Here is a 19,904-nt window from a genome sequence, read left to right on the forward strand (position 1 = left end):
AACTTCAAAGCATGAAATGAAACAAATAGTACTAGAAAAAACCAAAGAACTACAATCCAACACTAGATCAATGGATTCAATCCATTTGTATTCACATTTTAAGCAAAACAAGACCAAAACAGTGATATCAGTCCGAAAATGAGTAGTTTCATATTGTCAATCATACAAAAACAAACTTCCAACCTTCGTAATCATGTAAGAGGAGGTTTAAATAGTCTTCCCCACATGTGGAGGCATTCTAGGGCATTGTTCTATCCCTAACTCCACCGCTAAGCTTGTTTAGGACAAAAGTTGTCATGACAACTTTTACAACTTTCCACATTTTGATTTCCCAACCTAAGCAACCTATTTCAAGTCATTACTCATGAATTTTTAAGAATTCCTAAGACCATTCTAAACCTCTCTAATGCTCACAACAATTTATGCTACTTTTGACCATCAAGAAGGCCACTTCAAGTACTCAAACTACTACCTATTCACAAAGTGCAAACCTAGGAAGAAAACCAACTCAACTAGGCCTACACTTGACTCAAACCAAACTTTACTCACACACCTTGGACCCTCCTGGAGTCCTTATTAGGAACCTAACTTGGCTAAGATCAGTACAAGACAAAATAGTGGAAGGACTATGTGCCTAAGTCCTAGGTGCTCCTGCACCAACCCTCTAAGCCCACCAAAGCATCTAACAGACCATCCCTTGATGTGAATGTAATATTTTCCTCTAACTCTCTTTCTTTAATAAATTATTAATGAAGCACTTCTAACTCTCATAACTTTTTATTGACATCTTTTCTACTGATGATTCCTTAGCTGAGTTTTAGGATTCAATGATAGTCTTCCTCGTTATCATCATAATCATGGATTTCCTTATATTTTAAAAATTGAGGCATACTTTGGGAAGGACACTGAATTAGAAAGTGACAATGAAGAGAGGATTCATGAGTTTCCTCAAGAAATGGATGTTCCCCAACAAAGTAATCTTCTTGTGAGTGATAACATTGATATTAAAATGGAGCATTACAATGATGAGAAAATCATAAAGATAGGGAAGTGTTTAAACGATGGTGAACAAGACGAGTATTCTTCTCTATTACACAAACTCTCTTAAATATTTGCCTAGATTTACTCAAATATTCTTGGATTAGAATTCTTATTAGATTTACTAATTTGTGGGTCTCCTTTCTTTGTTGAAATTGGATGGTAATTATGAACTTACGGTAAAACAATTAATAACTAAAGTAAATTGATAAAAAAAAAACTATCATAGATATCCCATGGACCCATAAACTAAGATTTCGGAAAAAGAAGATGTTTAGAACTTGTTCTTAGAAGTTCAACCATTTTTTTAAGACTAGGTAGTACAAATTCAACTTGGTCCTTCGAATTTTTCTTTGTTGAAAGGTGAATCTATTTATCATCGTCAACTCTATTGGAATCCCTAACTATAGCTCTTGAACCTATTCCCCGCACACAAAAAAAGAGAAGAAAGGTTGTAGATAGGGGTTTGCCTTAGGTTAAACCCTGATTTACGAAGTGACCTTGAATTGAATAATGTAAATACTGAAGTAAATGTTAGGAGATATACCTCAAATCTGCAATGGTTGATAGGAGGATTGATGATGTAATGCTCTCTGAATGTAATCTCAAGTGTTGAATGTAATGGCATGACAAAACACATGAACATGAAAACACTAATCACACACATGCTTGCAAAAATATTGATGTAATTGCTTTGCAATGCTTGAAGGATACAACGCTACCTTGAATCTTTGAAAATGCTTGATGATGAATTCTTGATGGATGCACGAATGATAGTGTATGTGTGTTATGTCAAAATGAATTAATAAGATGTCTTTATATATAGCTCCCTAGGTAAATTACTGATTAGGCCGACCTCCAATAGTATTGTATAGCCACAAGGACCAAATTCAATCAGAGAGGGAGAGAGTTTGCCCCATTTAAAATTGAGTCTACTTTAAGTGGGACTAGGACATTTTGAGGTGGCCTAGTCCATAATCAAGGCACTCCATGTCTTGGTCCTCCAAAAATAGGACCATCAAATCATTAAATAAAAGATGATAGCTTCTGAGATGGGGCTCACCTAAAAGTGTCAGTAAGTGACATCGAGGTTGGAGCAAAATTAGGCCACAACGGGCCTAGGAGGAATAAAAAGGAGACAAGATAAAATAGGAACACAATTATGGGTTGTAAATTGTATCAATTACAATTTATGATGCTACATTAAGATAATCATAAATCAAATTTTCTGCAAAGATGATCTTCACTGGTAGTGAAGAGAGATCTTCTTTGCACTTCACTGGTAGTGAAGAGAGATCTTCAACAAGCAGTGGGAGAATCTGGTATTTATTCAAACAATTTTCTCTCCGATCGATGCTCCTTCGGGCTTCAAAATAGCTCTGAACCCTCACATCTTTTGGCAATGATGATGAGCAATTTTCAACTTAACCTGGTAGTGAATTCTATTTTCTTTCTATAACAACGGTTGGATTGGTATGACAGATCTGTGATTTACAACAATCCTTGGTTGAATAGTGACATTTTTGACATTAGCGGCTAGGTTATTTGTTGACTGCGTTGTCCTTTTTCCTTGCAAAAAAACTGTGATCTTCTAAATAAATTTGGTTGCTCACCATACAAGTGGCAGAATATTTTTCACTCCTTTAATGGTTAATTGCCTCCTTTAAAATCTATAATTTCTTAGCTTTCCTGTCGCCTCTTTACCATTGTATGAATAAACCAATAAACACCAATCTTACCATAATTTACAGCGATCTCTATTCAATTTAGGGCATCTTCAAATTTGCATCAATCAAATTTCCTTTCAATTCAGATCGTCCCTTCAATCCTTGGAAAATCTTTTCAAACCGCTGAATCATACTTGGCTATACAAATGCAGCTTCACTCTTCATTTATCTCCAGTAAGTTCAACAAATTATAGATTCACTCTTCATTTATACGAACTTTAAAGGAACCTTACGCAACTTAATGGACACCCAAGATATTCAACTCAATCTAATACACTTTGATAGTCGTGAATGGATCAACAGAAACACAAAAATGCTTAAACTCTTTCAATTATGAGTTCCTTAATATAAACATTATAAATATCTAGAATGTTCTTTTCTAGGGGGATTTTTATTCATGCACGTATCGGGGTATTCGTTGAGATAGTTATGATGTTGTTCAGTTTTTTTTTCATTTATAAAAAGTTCATACAAATAACTTCATGGAGCTCTTTTGTTAGAGTAATGTTAACTCCACCTAAAGCTGTGTTAGCACATGCACTTTCTGTTTGACTACCTATTGTTCAGTCTACCCATTATTTACGAAACAGTAGGCTAACGAAGGGAACAACACTAGTTAATTTTTCGTGCTCCACCTCTTTCACCACCAGTTTTGTGGTTGTTTTTCTTTGTTTTCTCCATTGCTAATGTGGTGGTTATCTTGATATAAGTGTGCCTTTGCATAATGTAATTTGACCAATGAATTAATAGAATTTCACTCATTTTATTCTTAGCTGTTTTTTTTTTTTTTTTTTTTTTTTTTTTTCTATTTTTCTGCAAGTTTTGTTTCTTGCTTTCTAGCTAGATCCATATTTTGTTATGCAGAAAATTTAACATGGTATCAAAGCTTGAGAGTTGGGAGGAAGGACATACTATTTGCAGATAGATTTCTAAAGAATGGAAGTTGACATAAACCTTTGCTTCTAGAGCATGCTCCTTGCTTCCTTTGTTTATGCTCTTTCTGTACGAGCCTTGCCTTCATCTTCTCCTTTGTGACACATCATTTTAGTGGACCTATCATTTCTCTCCTTTGTCATATTATGAGTGAATTTTTCTACTGTTAGTGCTAATGCTTCTTTAGCTTTGTTATCTTGTTTGATCAGTTCTTTAGACAATTGGCTCTTGTATTTTTTACCAGCAACTTCTTCTTGCATGGTTGAGTAGTGTCGTTGGGGTCACTCGTGTAGATTCATGTGCAACTTATATCTTCGAATGTCAAATGTTTTTCCTTTGTTTTCCATCTAATTATTGTTTGAGTAGTGTCTTTGGGGGCACTCATGCAGATTGTTGTCTTTTGTATCTTCAACTGGCAGATGTTTTCTTGAGTAATGGCATTGAGGGCACTCATATAGATTCTTGATCTTGATCATCATCTTAGCTTTTGATGAGGTTCTTCATTCAACTCTATGGTTGTTATCACTCGATAGTTGTCCACACTTTTCTTGTATCTCACAGGATGTTCTTTTGCACTTCATATAATTGCATCTCTGTAATTTTGAGGGGGGGTTTTGTTCCCACTGGGGTCGCTCTTTCCTCTTTCCTCTTTCCTCTTTCTTTTCCTTTTCTCCTTAGTTGGAATTAAGAGGGGGTGTTAGAGTAATGCAAACTCCACCTAACGATGTGTTAGCACATGTACTTTCTATTTGATTGCCTATTGTTCAAATTTATCAGTGATCTACGGAACAATGCTCATGCATGTTATTTGTAATAGGCTAACTAAAGAAATAACAGCAGTTATGTTTTCATGCTTCACCTCTATCACCACCAATTTTGTGGTTGTTCTTCTTGTTTCCTCTATTGCTAATGCAGTGGTTATCTTTGTATAAATCTGCATTTGCATAATGTAAGTTGAGCAATGAAATAATTAAATTTCATTCTCATTTTATTCTTAGCTGTTTTGTTTTTCTTCTCTGTCTTTTTGCAAGTTTTGTTTCTTTCTTTCTGGCTAGATCTGTATTCTGCTATGCAAAAAATTTAACATCCTCACCATCTTGTATGAAATGGAAAGAGGTTGTGCTCTTGGATGGCAAATGATTATTTATGAATTTGATTCACATGTGGTGGTACATATGCTAAATGAGCAGCACTTGGATAATACTAATTGGTATTTAGTTGTAGTTATTCAACAGATTCTAAGATTGAGTAGGTCTTAAGAATTTTTTACTTTTTGTCATATTCGTAGAGAATGGAATAGAGTAGCAGATAGCTCGGCAAAACAGGCATCTAATAGAATGCAAGGTTGGAATATTGGGAAAAAGGGGACATTTGCATTTGGATTTATCTCATATGTTCGACCAATTAGTTGGGGAGGATAGGAATGAATAATTCTTTGTTATTTACTGGGTTGTTGACCTTTTTTTGCTTTGTAATCTTCTTTTGTGATTAATGATTTTTTACCCCTTTCGATTAAAAAAAGAGTAAATCACGATTTGATGATACAAAACATCTAGATGATCAGCTATACATTCTAATGATAAACCATTACTAATAATAACGATAAAAACTGTTACAAATACCTCATTACAAATGATAATGATAAAAATAGTTATAAATGCCTTTTTATATTAAACATCTGAAACCTAAGCGACATTGTGAAAATAACAAATATTTAATATTTTCTACTATTATCCTTATCTATATTTATTCAAGAATATAGTTATCATTTATATTTTAACACACATAGATCCTTATAAAAATAAAAGCGAGGAAACTCCCCGTAGCAGGAACATATTTTTCTTTTATTCATGGAGTAAAAGAGATACACAGAAAAACGTTTCGAATATTGGAACGTTATCCTCGAATCATGTCTCATGGCTTTTCGCAGTAATAGGGATTCATCTTTTTTTTAATAGAGATTCCTGCAAAAATGTCTCTCATGTTGCGACTTGTTAGTCGATGAAACTGGGTGAGAGACAAAGGAAACATAGATAAGACAATACTCGACTCGACATTTAAAAATACTGAAATTCATCTAACAAATCATGCTGGTCAAAACACTACTATGCATTTCCTCCAAAAAATTCACCCTGTTCACCGAGCAAATACAATCCTTCCAACTCATTTCCAGGCCTTGTTACGATATCTTCGATTCTGAAATCTTCTAGAGTGTAGTATGGAAATGAGAAAAGTTCAGAGTCTGCAGGTTGCACTTGATTGAAATACAGTAAACTCCCTGATTCATCAGATTTGTTTTCTGTGCAGTGCTTAGAAAGTTGAGCAGAAATATTCTCTTGATTGAAATACAGTAAACCAGACTCTTTAGTGGAATTGAAATCTTGACGATCTGAATTGAAATATTTGTCGTAGTTCTTTGAGAGTCTGACTGCCGTTGCCTTGACGGGAGTAAGATTTGATTTTGTGTTGGACTTTGGAAGAGGTGGCTTGTGTGAAAGGCTCTTCTTTCTTAGATGAGTGTTCCAGTGGTTCTTTATTTCATTACCGGTTCGACCAGGAAGTCGTCCAGCGATCAGAGACCACCTGCATATAACATTGAATGATATGATATCATTATCTACTCAAAGTCGTTAAGCTCCCCAATTAGATAATTGAGGAATCTGAAAATACACAGAAATTGGATCTTTATTCATTCTGATTGATTTCGCACATTTCTTGATCATATGATCAAGATCAGAGATAAAAAATTCACTACAAAATGTCTTTGTATATAGAAATATTAGACATATGAAAAAACTTCATTCGACTCCATACAAATAACAATCTAATGGAAAAGTTATATTTAGAACACTTTGTGTAACTCAGACAAAGAACTGCGATTCTTTCCATGCGATTGGGAGAAATTACAGCTCCAAACTGCCTAGTTAAATTAGGTTTCAGGGTTTTCGTACTGAACCTTTTACTAGAAGAGGACTGAGGCTAAAGTAGACTTTAATCTGTTTTCAGGATGGAGGATCTATTGCAGAGATCGTGATGGTGGGTTTTTTTTCCTGGAGGGATAAAAATATATTGATCATAAATGAAGTTTACAAAATAAAAATGATCTATTCTTATTTTCTCCAATCCAATCAAGAAGAAAGAATTATCCATTCTTAAGCTTCGCAATTAATTGTTCTAACGTATGAAACAAATCCAAACACAAACATTTCCTATCTGTAATAATCCACTCTTACATTTCATCATATACCCATTTTCTCAGACAATCTCTAATAAATCAAGCATATCCAGTTTTCTTGTAAAGGTTAGATTGAAAATTTCGATCTAAACATTTTGCTAGATATTACATAACACTGTTCTGATGATACCTATTGCCAAGGAGTCTGTGCAGTCGAATAATGAGCTCGTCTTCATCGGCAGAAATGTTTCCACGCTTAATATTTGGGCACAGGTAGTTCAACCATCGCATTCTACAGCTCCTTCCACATCTCTTGAGACCTGGATAAACAAATTGCTCTCGATAACAGAAATGCCAATGTTGAGCTTCCAGGAAATCTATTACAAGCAAAACATTTTTATTTTAGTTTACCTGCTTTTATGGGTAGAGATCTCCATTCTTGAGCTCCATGAATTGTGATATATTCACTCAAAATCATGTCTTCATAGGCAGTCCAAGCCCCACGGTTAATCACAGAACCTTCAGAAGAGCAAGGAGACTTGGCCATGATTAAGAGTTTACCGCAGTGCGAGTGTTAATTATTAAAGTAAGATAAGTATGTTTATATACTGAAAGGTGCCATAAGAACAATTAACTGTGGATGATGTGGAGCAGGTGAGTGCCACAACAATATTATTTAATTTATAAAAAAATCGTCTTGTTGAGTTGGAGACTGCTGGATATTATAGGTTAATCAAGTTCACTTAGTAGGCATCTAGATGATTGTGAGTTCAAATCTTCTACAATACAAAAAAACATCTCCATAAATCTGTTGTGACCAAAATTATGTAATATTTATCACAGTGATATTATGACTTTATAAAACCCACAACATTGTTTGACCACCCTAACCATCTAATGTCCTTGAAATGACATTATTTCGGTGAGATGGATACATTGTATTTGGTAGTTAATATTATGAAGACATTTAAACAAATTTAGAGAGTACAAGTCATATCATATTATTTATCAGAGGAAAGTTTCAAATCTATTATAATATGAAAATTAACAAGAAATGTATTTGCATATTATTTTTGTATTATAGCTGGAATTTCTTTAAATTGTAGTAAGAATATAAATAAGTTTTATATCTTTAAATAATAATTTGGAATTCTTTTGTTATATTGTTCTTGGATAAGATGTTGTATAATAATACAATATATGAGAGTAAATATGATTAGATTCTCAAAATACACTATATATGGGATGATGCTACAATACCTTTCCATATCTCATGTATCTGGTGAGTTTTTTTATCAAAGAAAAATGCAAGATTTTATTAAATATGAAAATATAAAAGAAATAGTCCAAGGGGTTGAGCTTAGCTGGTTAAAACATTGGGTTCTCATGATGGAGACCCAAGTTCAACTCCCAATAGGGACATCTAAATAGAAATTCTAAGTTGTGACTCTTGGCCTTCCATAGGATGGGGAAGGTTTGGGGTCAATCTAATCAAACACAATAATAATCATAATAATAATAATAATTCAAAAGATATGTAATGGGGATGGCCCCCCTATTGTGGCCCCACTAGTTTATAGCTTCAGTCAAAAGCTATTCAGGCTTCGGCCAATTACCTATAAAAAAAATATATATATAAAAGAAATAAATTAGATGCTTTTATTGGTATAGAGGTTTAGGTTTTATGAGAATAATAAAATTTGAGAGTAAAATATTAGAATCAACTACAAAATGAAAAATATTTCAAACCCAATAAAGTATGTCAAGTAAGGAAAGGAAGCAATTGCTAGAAAAACAATTAAAAAGTCAATGTTTACTTGCAAAGTAGAATCCTTATTGCAAAATTAATCCTTTTAACTATCATTACCTGAAAAAGTATGCCAAGGAAGGAAAAGAGAAAAGTGTTCAAAAGCCATTTAAAAACTAGTGTTTCCTTGTGAAGAAGTGCAATTTCAAGCAAATTATCCTTCAAACTCATCTAATTGGCAAATAATAAAAGTCGACTCTCTATGTAAAAGGTGTCATTTGAAGTAGTATATTTTTTACCATGATATTTCTAAGTTATTTTTCCCTTGATCTGTGTGCGTGTGTGCACATGTATGTATGTGTGTGTGTGTGACTATTCATTAACCAAATAGTGTAATATACACATTTAAAGAAATAGTAAATCCTCCAAGACAAACAAACATTGAGGAAAGTTTAACCTTGAAGTAGCTATACTTGAATGATAAACAATAAAAGAGTTTAATTGGTAAGAAAATAGATGCAAAAATCAATAATGGAGAACATGATATATTGAACTTTGATAAATATTAGTAAAATTATTAAAACAAGAAACATATCTGATATCCATTTATCAAGTATATATATTAGATTCTTAAATATAAAATAAATTAATATCAATATATTGGTGAATATATATTAAAATATATTATATCTATTTATGTAAATATAAATAAACAAATAAAAAACCCAAAAGGACATTAAAATAAATATAAGTTTTTATAAGATTGGGAATCTCATGTCAGTTTCACTTTTAATATAGTATACACACCCCAAAACTTGGTAAAATGTAAGACCAAGGCAAGGGATGTTGGGTTGAGTTGCTTGGGGCCAATGCTTGTTGTAGCTTCTAAGAATACCACAGGGTTATCGAAAAAAATAAAATTGCACTTTATATTTTAATATAAATCAATAGAAATAAATAAAATTATTTTTTATAGATTTTTGAAATATTAAAATAAATAGACTATATGATTTTTACTAAATTTTTTTAATTTTATGTGATGATTGGCTAAGCTAAAGAAAAAAAAGAATGCAATGGATGCATAAGTATTCCTTCCTTGGAGGAACTAATAAATTACAAATCTTAATGTGATTTTAGACCTTTAACTAATATTCAAAGTTGAAAGCTATGTCCCACTTTTATAAATATTATTACCAAAATTTTCAAGCTTTATAGCTTAATCATCTAAAAGTAACATATATATTTTAAATGTTGAAATAATGTAGATTAAAGAAATAAAGATTTTAATGTAACTTATATCTGTATTTTTTACCAAAATAAAAAATGATTTGAATATATTTTTTTGTCAAAATTGAATATCATAACTTAACTACTATAATATAAGTTAATGATATAAGAGCATCCCAAGTGATTACCAATATGCATCATGAGATGTCTCACTCTAATTTAAAAAGAAATTAAATATATTAATAGTAGAGGCTATGGACAAAGCTAAAACACCTATAAACATTCCTTACTAGTGCTCACAATATTAGTTTCTTGAACTGGCAGAGCAACTGAAGATGGAAGAACAAATTTTTATGTAGAATTGCTTTGGAAGGAAATTGACCTCTACTAATTTTGTAGGCCATTGGAAAAATAAATGTGGGAAATCATTGGTAATAAAAAGAAATGTACAATTAAAATTAATGTGTAGCAAATAGAATATGAGTTGCTAGAGGTAGAGAAGACAAAATGAAATTGAAGATAGGTAAGGAAAAGAAAAGGATACAGCTATGCTAATAATGAAGGAAATTTTTTATGAGTGTAAGGTAGAGTAGCACATAAAAAATTTAGTGTTGAGTAAGGAAATTGTGTAGAGAGAAGAGCCAATGAAAGGCCATGAATGTTTTCAAAATTAATGAATATATTTGAATACATGTATACATCATGTCAAGATCAAACTAGAAAAATAAGTGTCATTAAGGAGCCATAAATATTCCGTTCTTCTATAGGTTCCACTTGTTGGTTCCCAAAACCACAGATTGGAAATATTAAAGGTTTGCCAAATCCTCAACAACTCCAATTAGCTTTGGCCAACAAACAGGGATGGTCAAAGACCAAATCCCTCTGCACTTAAGGCTCCACTGAACCTAGGTGGGTATACCTTTCTCTCTCAAGCACAAAGAGGTTATTTAAAGTGGATTTAAACTTTATGGTCAACAAATGCAAAATTGGAAAATGATTATTCTGCAATTATGCTTTATTATGTGCTTTAAGTGAATACTTTTTGAAAAGAAATGAAAATGATTATGATTGTAATTTGAGAATAAAATGCTTTCATGGTTTAAAAGAAATATGCAAAGATCAGTTCATATAGGGCTTAGGAAGAATGTTTCTCTATTAGGGCCTTAAATGCATAACAAACCAAGACCTTAAAAGATAAATAATAGACCAGTGCCTCTATCTAGGGATATTTGTGATACTTTGTGGACAGGAAATCCTATCAACTCCAGAGACAATAATAATCATCAGCTATGAAGGTTTTAGTATATGTTACATAAGAAATGAAAACCCAATCTCACATTTAATGTAACACCATGTGATGGCACATCATAGAAAGTAAAATGAAAGATTTATTAAGAGGACAAAGATAACTTATCAACACAAAAGTATGCACAATATCTAGAAGAGAAACAACAAACCTTGTATATTAATCCTTAGGAAATGATTGCATATAGAAAGATATACTTAAAGATACTCCATTACAGTCTGTTTGCACAAAAAATAATTCTTCCTCCTATAGACTTCCTTGATACATATAACTTATAACCCTTACAAGCAATAGTGATTGTTATTTTTGTATAATTTCTAAAATCTTCTATCCTATATCCTAGATGTCATCTACATACAAAATGACTGACTACAAATATGTGAATCAATAGGCATAGATGAAAGGACACACCCTTTCATTTTGCTAAACTAAAATCTAACTAAAACCTAACACCTAACTACTCAACTGTTAAGATAACATAAGACAATTATAAAAGCATGAGAAAAAACTTCAATTCTTTGGATCCAACTTCTTTCCGCATTTCCTGATGTGTTTCAAGTAGCCTTCATCTTTGTATGTGACTGCATTAAATATGGTATCCGTGAGCGTCATCTCCATCTTAATCAAGTTCTCTAACTGGTCAACTATTTCATTCATATCCAGGGTATCTGCTTGGGCGACACTGAGAGCTGCACTAAGTAAAGCCTTACATTCTGAGATCCATGCATTTTTATCCTTGAGAATCCCTATGTCATAAATAAATGAGGCACTCAAGTGCCATCCTAGAAACACAATTATACCAGCCTCCATTAGTAATTGCCTCCCCTTCTGTGGGGTCATATTCTCAACTTCTACATTGATGTCTTCCTTCAACCTCCTCTTCATTTCTGCTTGATTCTCAAGGGTAATATTTGGTATTGCTTCCCTTAATTTCTTACCTTTCAAATGATACAGGAATGATTTGAACTCTTTAAATTTTATGAATTGATCATCTGATACAAAAGTGGCATGCTCAATCATTCTATCATCTACTTCTACATTCAAGATTTTAATTAATTTGTCCTGTGCATCAGGCTCTTCTTCTCTATTGGGTACCTGTAATTTTATACAACTTCATTCTCCCCTGAGTCGCTTTCTGCACGTTCCTCTTCTTCACCTTGGAGGTCCTCCAGCCTTTGGTTTTTCTCCTGTAACCTTTTCTCCAAATCTTCCATCACATCAGCCAATTCTTCAACTTCCTTATTTCTACACAGATCTTCCATATCATCAATAAGATGGATATAACCTCTCAGGGCCTACCTTTTCCTACACATGGCTATATATCCCTTAGGATCATAATTCTTCCTGGGTGTGTAATAACAGATTGTATTCATCTGCTAGCATTTTGTCAATGGCTTCATAAGCCCTGGTTGATACAATCCTTAAATCTCCAAACTCAAAAGTCCCTAGCAAAAAATCTTGCTTACGTGCATCCCCAAAATGACGAGCATTGGAAACACTAAGATTCCTGACATTTTTTTAAAAATGCAATACGATTAGGTGCCAGTTTAGGCAATAAATATGGTGAACCCTCAAAACTGAACACCCTAACAAAAGTAAAATTGGCACAGGAAAATCAATCACCCCAATTATGATTCACTATGGTTTTATGGTGCTCTAATGGACGAAGAAACTTCTTAATAGTTTCCGAAAAGGATCCTCCAATAGTTTCATTATACATCCTGAACAAGGGTTTGATGAAACATTCTTCAAACTTCACATAATGGGAACTCACATACATAGAATTCCATTAAGAAACCCATAGCTGCATAAGTTGCTCTTGTCCGTCCTTTTTAAACTGGTTTACTCAAACCCTCTAGCCACAATCCTTTGAATTGACCATAAAACAATATGATACACATTAACAGAGAATAATGCTTGAAATGCTTATTAGGATTGTTTCAGGTTCAGAAAACCCTCATGCAATCTCTCTGCCAGATATGCAGCAAAATTAAATGCTCTTGGCTCATGCCTCTGGATATTGGCTGCCAAAACCAGCGGTCCCATTCTTGCTACGTTAGGAGCCTCGACTCCTCCCACCTATCCACAAGCCATGTAGGTATATTGGAAATATTTCTTGAAAATGTTAATATCATAAGGCGGCTCATCCTCCTCTATTAGCCTTCCCTTTTCAACCTTAGGAAACGCCAAATTCCAACCCTGATATGTGGTGTCCATCTTTCTATATTCCTCCTCCAAATCATCAAAAGATAGAGGCACCTCCGACTCAGAATCCAAACCAAAGAGTTCTTGAATTGTTGCTGTTGCGAAATGAATGAAAGCAGTCCCATTGGGCAACAAGATGCATCTTTTGGCAGTATCATAGCTTCTAACCATGAGCTTGAGAAAGTCCATATTTACAAACACATTGGGGACTGTGAGTTTACCTAGACTAGTTCTCCATGGGTTAGAGATAGGCATTGGGTCATTTCTCCTTATATAATAGAACATGAACAATTCAGGTCCTCTCACTCTAGTCCATACATGGCCAATCTCTTTGTACCTATCCTCCAACTAGTCACGAATTGGAAAATTGGTTTTTGACCTTCTAGACCTAGCTCCCGGAGAACTCATCTAATCAATCATATCTTGATTTAGCTTCCTTTTTTTGGCAGCCTCCTCTGCCTTTGATTTTTTAGATGTATCACTGGATATTTCTATGACTTTCCTTTTTCCTTTTGCACTCGAACCCTCCATTTTGCAAATCCTTTGTTCTGTACTCTGCAACTTCAATTATCACTCCAGAGATATCAAACCACTTTTTGATTAATTTGTAAAAAATAACTTGCATGAGACCCCATACATAAGTTCATTCTCTATTATAGCCAACATCTGGAAAAAATCCTGGTTAGATTTGCTTTATGCGATTTCAAGCCTATCTGTTGGATGCATTAAATAATGGTTGTCGTGTCTGTTTTCACACCAGACTTCTCAATGACTAACCAACATAACTCGGCCCAAAAATTTAATTTTTTGACGCCACCCATAATGTACACCTATTTAATTCCTTTATTTGTCTTTTGATCGGCGTATGTCACCCCAATAGGTCCATCTTCATGTCTCATTGGTACATGTTGTGCCTATAGATCGGTTTTTCTTTCCTCTATGGCATTCTACCCATTGAGTATCAGCATAACTCACTTTATGTCTCTTTGATGAGCCGATGACATTGACTTCATACTTGCGCATCCTTTTTTATTTCTCCGGTCTATCAACATATATTTCCCCCACAGATCCCCCTGCTTGCATCCATCTCCACTTTCTCATCGAGCATCGGTATAGCAAAAATATCTCTTTCCGATGAGATGATGATGTCTTGATGACTTCGGCTTCGATTGGTGTAACCTATCCTGATCAAATCTCCTTCTATTTTGGCCTTGCTTTTTTTTCGCGGTCCATTGGTATAACTCTCCCCGATACACCCGCCTTCAGTTTTTAGTCTTACTTAATCCATCGAGTATCGACCTAATTCATTTTATGTCTCTCCGATACCCCAATGACATCAGCATTTCAATCCACATTCCACCTAAGCTTTATGCTTTATCAGTATAACGCTCCTCGAAGACCTCCTTGCAATTCACCATTCGTTGTAACAATCTCATCGGGATTCGGCATAGCATGAAATTCCTCCTCCCGACATCTCGATAAGTCTTCAATCGGTGTTATTTTGTCAGTATAACTTATACCGATATCCCCGCGGGCGCTTTTACCTTCATCAGGGGTCAGAATAGCCTTTTTCTATTCCTCTTGAAGTCTCGATGTTACTTTGTTGCACTTTTATGCTTTATACCTCTAAGTCAGTTTTATCGGTATAGGTAATACTGATAGTTCCACCTTCTGATTCTCCATATCATCGGGGATTGGCCTAACTACTCCTACATTATCCCAATGCGGTTCTTTTCTCCGATGGACCCACCTTCAGTTTGCTTCAGTCATCGGGTATCGGGATAGAGTTTTTCATTGTTACAAGTCACAACGATAGCCTCATCGGCTATCAGTATAACAAGTTTTACACTTCCCCAATAAGTCGATGAATGTCGATAGAAAGCACCCTCCTTCTTCCTCATTGGAATAAGCTATCCCAATGGTATAACATTCCCAAGAGCGCACATCATGCTGAATATAATTTAAGTGCTCCAATGGGTCCACCTTCTGATTTATTGATGAATGTTATGTTGATAATCCTTCTTTTGCTTGCCAATACTGTTTTGTCGGGACTGCTTATGTCGATAATTGAAATTTTGCAGTTTTGAATAAATGAGCCATCCACCATGAATAATAGTGATCCAATCTATCCCACAAGGTCTGATACATACTAGAAGACAATCTTAAACTATACCATAATGACTTCTCCACTGATAAATGCTCCCATACTGGATTCCTTGTGCAGTCTATACTCAGTGCATGCCCTTAGTGTGCCCAAGTGGTACCTTGACATTCCTAAAACAACTAATCCTTAGAAAACTTTATCCATGATAAGGTTCCTGCACATGCAATCTAGCAGTAAATGCTCATATGATAGGAAAAAGGCCTCCATATAGCACAAAATGTTTTGTAAAAATATGTGCTAACACCACTTACTCATGGCCATGCCTATACAAAGCTTGCAAAATTCATCTATTGTTAGAGAATGACTAGATCGTCTTTAGAGGTAGTTTGATCTATCAAAGAAATCATCTTCTAAGTTGCTACAGTTAATGCAAATATCTACATATGTTAGAAGATCATTATCCATCCTTCTACAGATTAGATTTTGGTTCTCTTTTTTAAACCCTAATTGAGTTAGGGTTTTAGCCTCAACTATAGTATCTCAATTATGCTTGATCAATAAAGGCAATTTTGTAGCACTTTCAAGGTGTTCTTCCTTCAATTATTTACACAGCTTTGTATTTTGAACCTTTATAATTGTAACTTGGCCTATGACTTCATATTAATTAAATTCATCATCGTCACCTCTCCTCTCATTTAGATATTTTGCAAAAATCTATCTTGCCTCTATGTTTTAATACATTTTCTTATTTTTCGTGCTCATAAGTTGTGTTAAATCATGTTTTTTGTTGCTAGTTGTGAATATTTTCCTTTCCTTCCAACATCTTTTCAAAAATCTAATCTCCATATGTGCCTCTAGGAGCTAACAAAAATCGAGGAATGTGTAAGTGTTTTTCTTATTTAAATTATAAATGTTTTGTGTTGTTGTATTGATGAAGAAAAAATTCTCATATTGATGCATCACCCCTTATTTAATTTCTTTCTGCCTTTTTTCTCTAGAAAAGTTGATAGATAGGTTAGAATAGGAGTTTTAAGTGTTGGGTTGGTTTAGCACTCTACACCTTGATCAGAAAGGAAGCCAACCATCTTTGCAGATTAGACCTCCTCATGTAAGGTCCTACACTTTAGATTATTTTTCATTGTGTCATTAGAATTTTGAATCAAATCCAACAAGGTGCAGTTTTATGTGAGAACAAAAACTTCAAAATTTTATTTCACTTTAGAGTAACTTCTTAATGTATGTAAATCTATATGTTTTTTTGTAGAAAGTTGATGTTGGTAAAAATAATGTTATAGGTAGATTTAATATAGTTAAATTAGATGTAATTCAAAATAATTATAGTTAGAAGTGTCAACTAGATGCATATGTAGATTTAATTTGATGTCAATTTACCAAAAGAGGAGATTATTTTAACAAATTAATATTCTTAAAAATTTTCCTTGCGTAACAATATTTAAAAAAATATGAAAATGAGAAAAATAAATTGAAGTAAAGTTGGAAGCTCAGTTAAATCATAAGATCTAATTTTGAAAAAATATATATATTCGAATTTTTTACTTTAGTAAAAGATATAAATATAAAATACATTAAAAGTCTCCATTTTATTAATTTACATCATTTCAAAATTTGAAACATATATTTTATATTCAAATGATTAAGTGAAAAAGCTAGACAATGTTGATAATAATCCTTATAAAAGTGAGACACGGGTTTGAACTTTAAACATTAGTTAATGGCCTAAAATCACATTAAGATTTCAAATTTAAAAAATGATTATCAAGAATTGAAAGAAAGTATAGTGCACTTTGTTGATATGATGTTACAAATTGATCTTGATTAGTAGAGTTGGTTGTTTCAGCTATCTAGGATTAGTTTAGTTTCTATCGTCTTTATTTTTTCCATTCTCTGTATAGTCCTTTCTTGTCACAACTTATTATTTTATTGTAATATTTTTCTCAACTTGATCAATAGAAAATTGAAACAAAATTTAAATTTTTTTATTAAATTATATACTGTAATATATTTGAAATTTACATTCCATAAATAATATTTTATAATTTGTACTCTACATATTTGTTTAAATGTCTCCATCATATTAATGAGCTCTTACAATATACAAATTTGAGACTTCTTTTTTTTTTTTAACTCATGATATCCCCGCATTCTAAATAATCTATTTACAAAATTGATTTATTTACTTCAAACGGTTTCAATTATTAAAGACAGCACACTTATTTTGAAAAGTGTTGTCTCAATTGAAAATTATTTTAATTCTATTTAAATGAGACTCTGTGGTCCAAATTTAGCAATGGATGTTTAAATTTTGTTTTAAGGTTTTAGTTTTGAATGATATGAAGATGAGAATAGACAAAACATAGATGATACATTTCAGTTTAAATTATTAGGATGTGAAGACGAAAGTTATATACAAGAATTCTATTTAAAAAAGAAAAAAGAAGTTGTAAGGGATAGTTTGCATTAAAATTGGTGGATGTATAAATTTTATATTAAGATTTTAGTTTATTACAATATGAAGATGAGAGTAGAATATAATATAGATTGTAAATCTAAGTACAAATAATTAGGTTGTGAAGAAGAAAGGTACATGTATAAAAGAGTTATATAAAAGAGTTATAAAGAGAGTGAACAAAAAATTTGTGATACATAATTTGTATTTAGATTAGGATGGGGATTAATTAATAGATTGCTAAGAGAAAATTGTGGATAATTTTTTATAACTGCATTTTAGTTGTTATATAATACAAGAAAATTAATTAATTAATTAATATATGATATTCAAGAGAAAAATAAGATTAAAATTAATAAAATTATGATGTTTAGAGATGCAAGTAAGATTAGAGTTGTGAGAATATAGAGGGGATGCACATAAAATGTACATTAAGAGAAACTTAAACTTGATAAGAAATACATAGCAAATACAATTGGCACGTTTGAAGCTATAACCCAAAATATTTTTCAACATCCTCTCTACTTATGCAAGAGAGTTTCTAGAAGCTTATCAACAATTTTATTTTGTGTATACTTTGTACTCATTGAAATAAAAAATGACAAATCTTTTTGAGCCATTCTAGAAAATGGTATGTGTGCCTAGTCCATGCTTCTGCATTTCACATACTTGTCTCTCAAAGTGGTTGCAAAATTACAACATCTAACAAAGATCTACTTTATCTTTTGATAGATGTTTATGTATTGCTTTAAAGCTTCTATTTTGGTATTTTTATTATTTTTGTCTAGTCAGTTTTTTATCAAATAAAATTTTATGTAAATTTTATATAGAAGCTACGAACTATCTACTTTGTGAGACTGTGAACTCTTTTCTCTAAAGGCCGTGACCTATACAAATATCAACCTCTTTAAGCTATTTAGGCAAGACAAGAAAAATGATGTTAGTCTAATTCTTTTCATAATTTCTATTTTATTTATATTTGTTGGAAGTAATATATTTGAGCTAATTGTGAAATGTTGCAAGTAGAATATTTAATCTTTATGTTTACAATAATTTATCATCTAGTTTATGGAAAAAGGTTTGTATAGAATCTGATTGCTTTTATATAATCATATCAAATATTAACTCTTTGTTCATTTTTAAATTTAATGCAAATGATTATGATTATTGGAGCCAAGCTAATGTCTATTTTTATACAAAAAATATTTTTGAGAAATTGTAGAAACGACCAATGAAGAGGTAGTTAATTGAACATTTTTGTAGCAAATCATAAAACATTAGAGAAAGAGGCTAAGAAGAAGAACTTATATTAGCTTTATTTCATATTCATATAGCTATTGGTAAGATCTTTTTCTAAGAATTTTAGGCATAAAGATAGCCAAGGATATCTACAAGACACTACAAGAAGCTTATGAAGATATTGATCAGGTCAAATTGATCAAATTGCAAACATCGAAGAAGGAATTTGAAGATGCAAGAAGATGAAAATGCACAAGTGACTATTGTGTGGCAAACCTCAACACCTTTTTATCTAGAAGTCAAAAGTGTGATTGATCCTCTCTTAAGTGCAATTTAATTGGACCTCTTATGTCTCGTGAAGAAAGATTGAGAGATTCATTTGGGGAAAGTGATAACCATTCTTTTTCATTCATAATTACAAAGTACAAAAACCGGTGAGGCCAACACTAGCACTAAAACAACCAAGGCCAAGGTAGAGGCCCAAATCAAAAAAATTCAAGAGGAAATAGGGGAGGATGAGCTAGAGAAAGAGGAACTAGTAGAGGTAGATTTGATTAGAAAAATGACATGTGTTAAAATTGTAATAGGTATAGACATTTTGAAAGGGATTGTAGATTAAAAATAAGTAATAATAACAAATGTGTTAATTATATTTAGGAGTAGGATGAGACTTCTTCGAATAATTCATTTTTATCTTATGAGAAAAGAAGAAAAACTATTAAAGATACTCTACATT

General features: G+C 32.6%; 1 protein-coding gene across 1 annotated transcript; it reads right to left on the reverse strand.

Moving 5' to 3' along the window:
• Positions 1 to 5,803: 5,803 nt before the first annotated feature.
• LOC131028753 (transcription factor TT2-like) lies at positions 5,804 to 13,889 on the reverse strand. The gene is made up of 4 exons (XM_057959090.2): positions 13,877 to 13,889; positions 7,285 to 7,392; positions 7,064 to 7,193; positions 5,804 to 6,281 (listed from the first exon to the last, which is right to left on the reverse strand). Exons 1-4 carry the CDS (start codon positions 13,887 to 13,889, stop codon positions 5,804 to 5,806), a joined length of 729 nt encoding a protein of 242 aa, XP_057815073.2.
• Positions 13,890 to 19,904: the final 6,015 nt, after the last annotated feature.

Source organism: Cryptomeria japonica, chromosome 10 (genome assembly GCF_030272615.1).
Source record: "Cryptomeria japonica chromosome 10, Sugi_1.0, whole genome shotgun sequence".
In the NCBI taxonomy this organism is placed as follows: domain Eukaryota; kingdom Viridiplantae; phylum Streptophyta; class Pinopsida; order Cupressales; family Cupressaceae; genus Cryptomeria; species Cryptomeria japonica.

Excerpts from the sequence above, each read along its gene's own strand:
- LOC131028753 (XM_057959090.2), bottom strand. Across the intron at positions 7,194-7,284 it reads ATCTCTACCCATAAAAGCAG|GTCTCAAGAGATGTGGAAGG; the intron begins GTAAACTAAAAT and ends TTGTTTATCCAG. Across the intron at positions 6,282-7,063 it reads CACAGACTCCTTGGCAATAG|GTGGTCTCTGATCGCTGGAC; the intron begins GTATCATCAGAA and ends TGTTATATGCAG.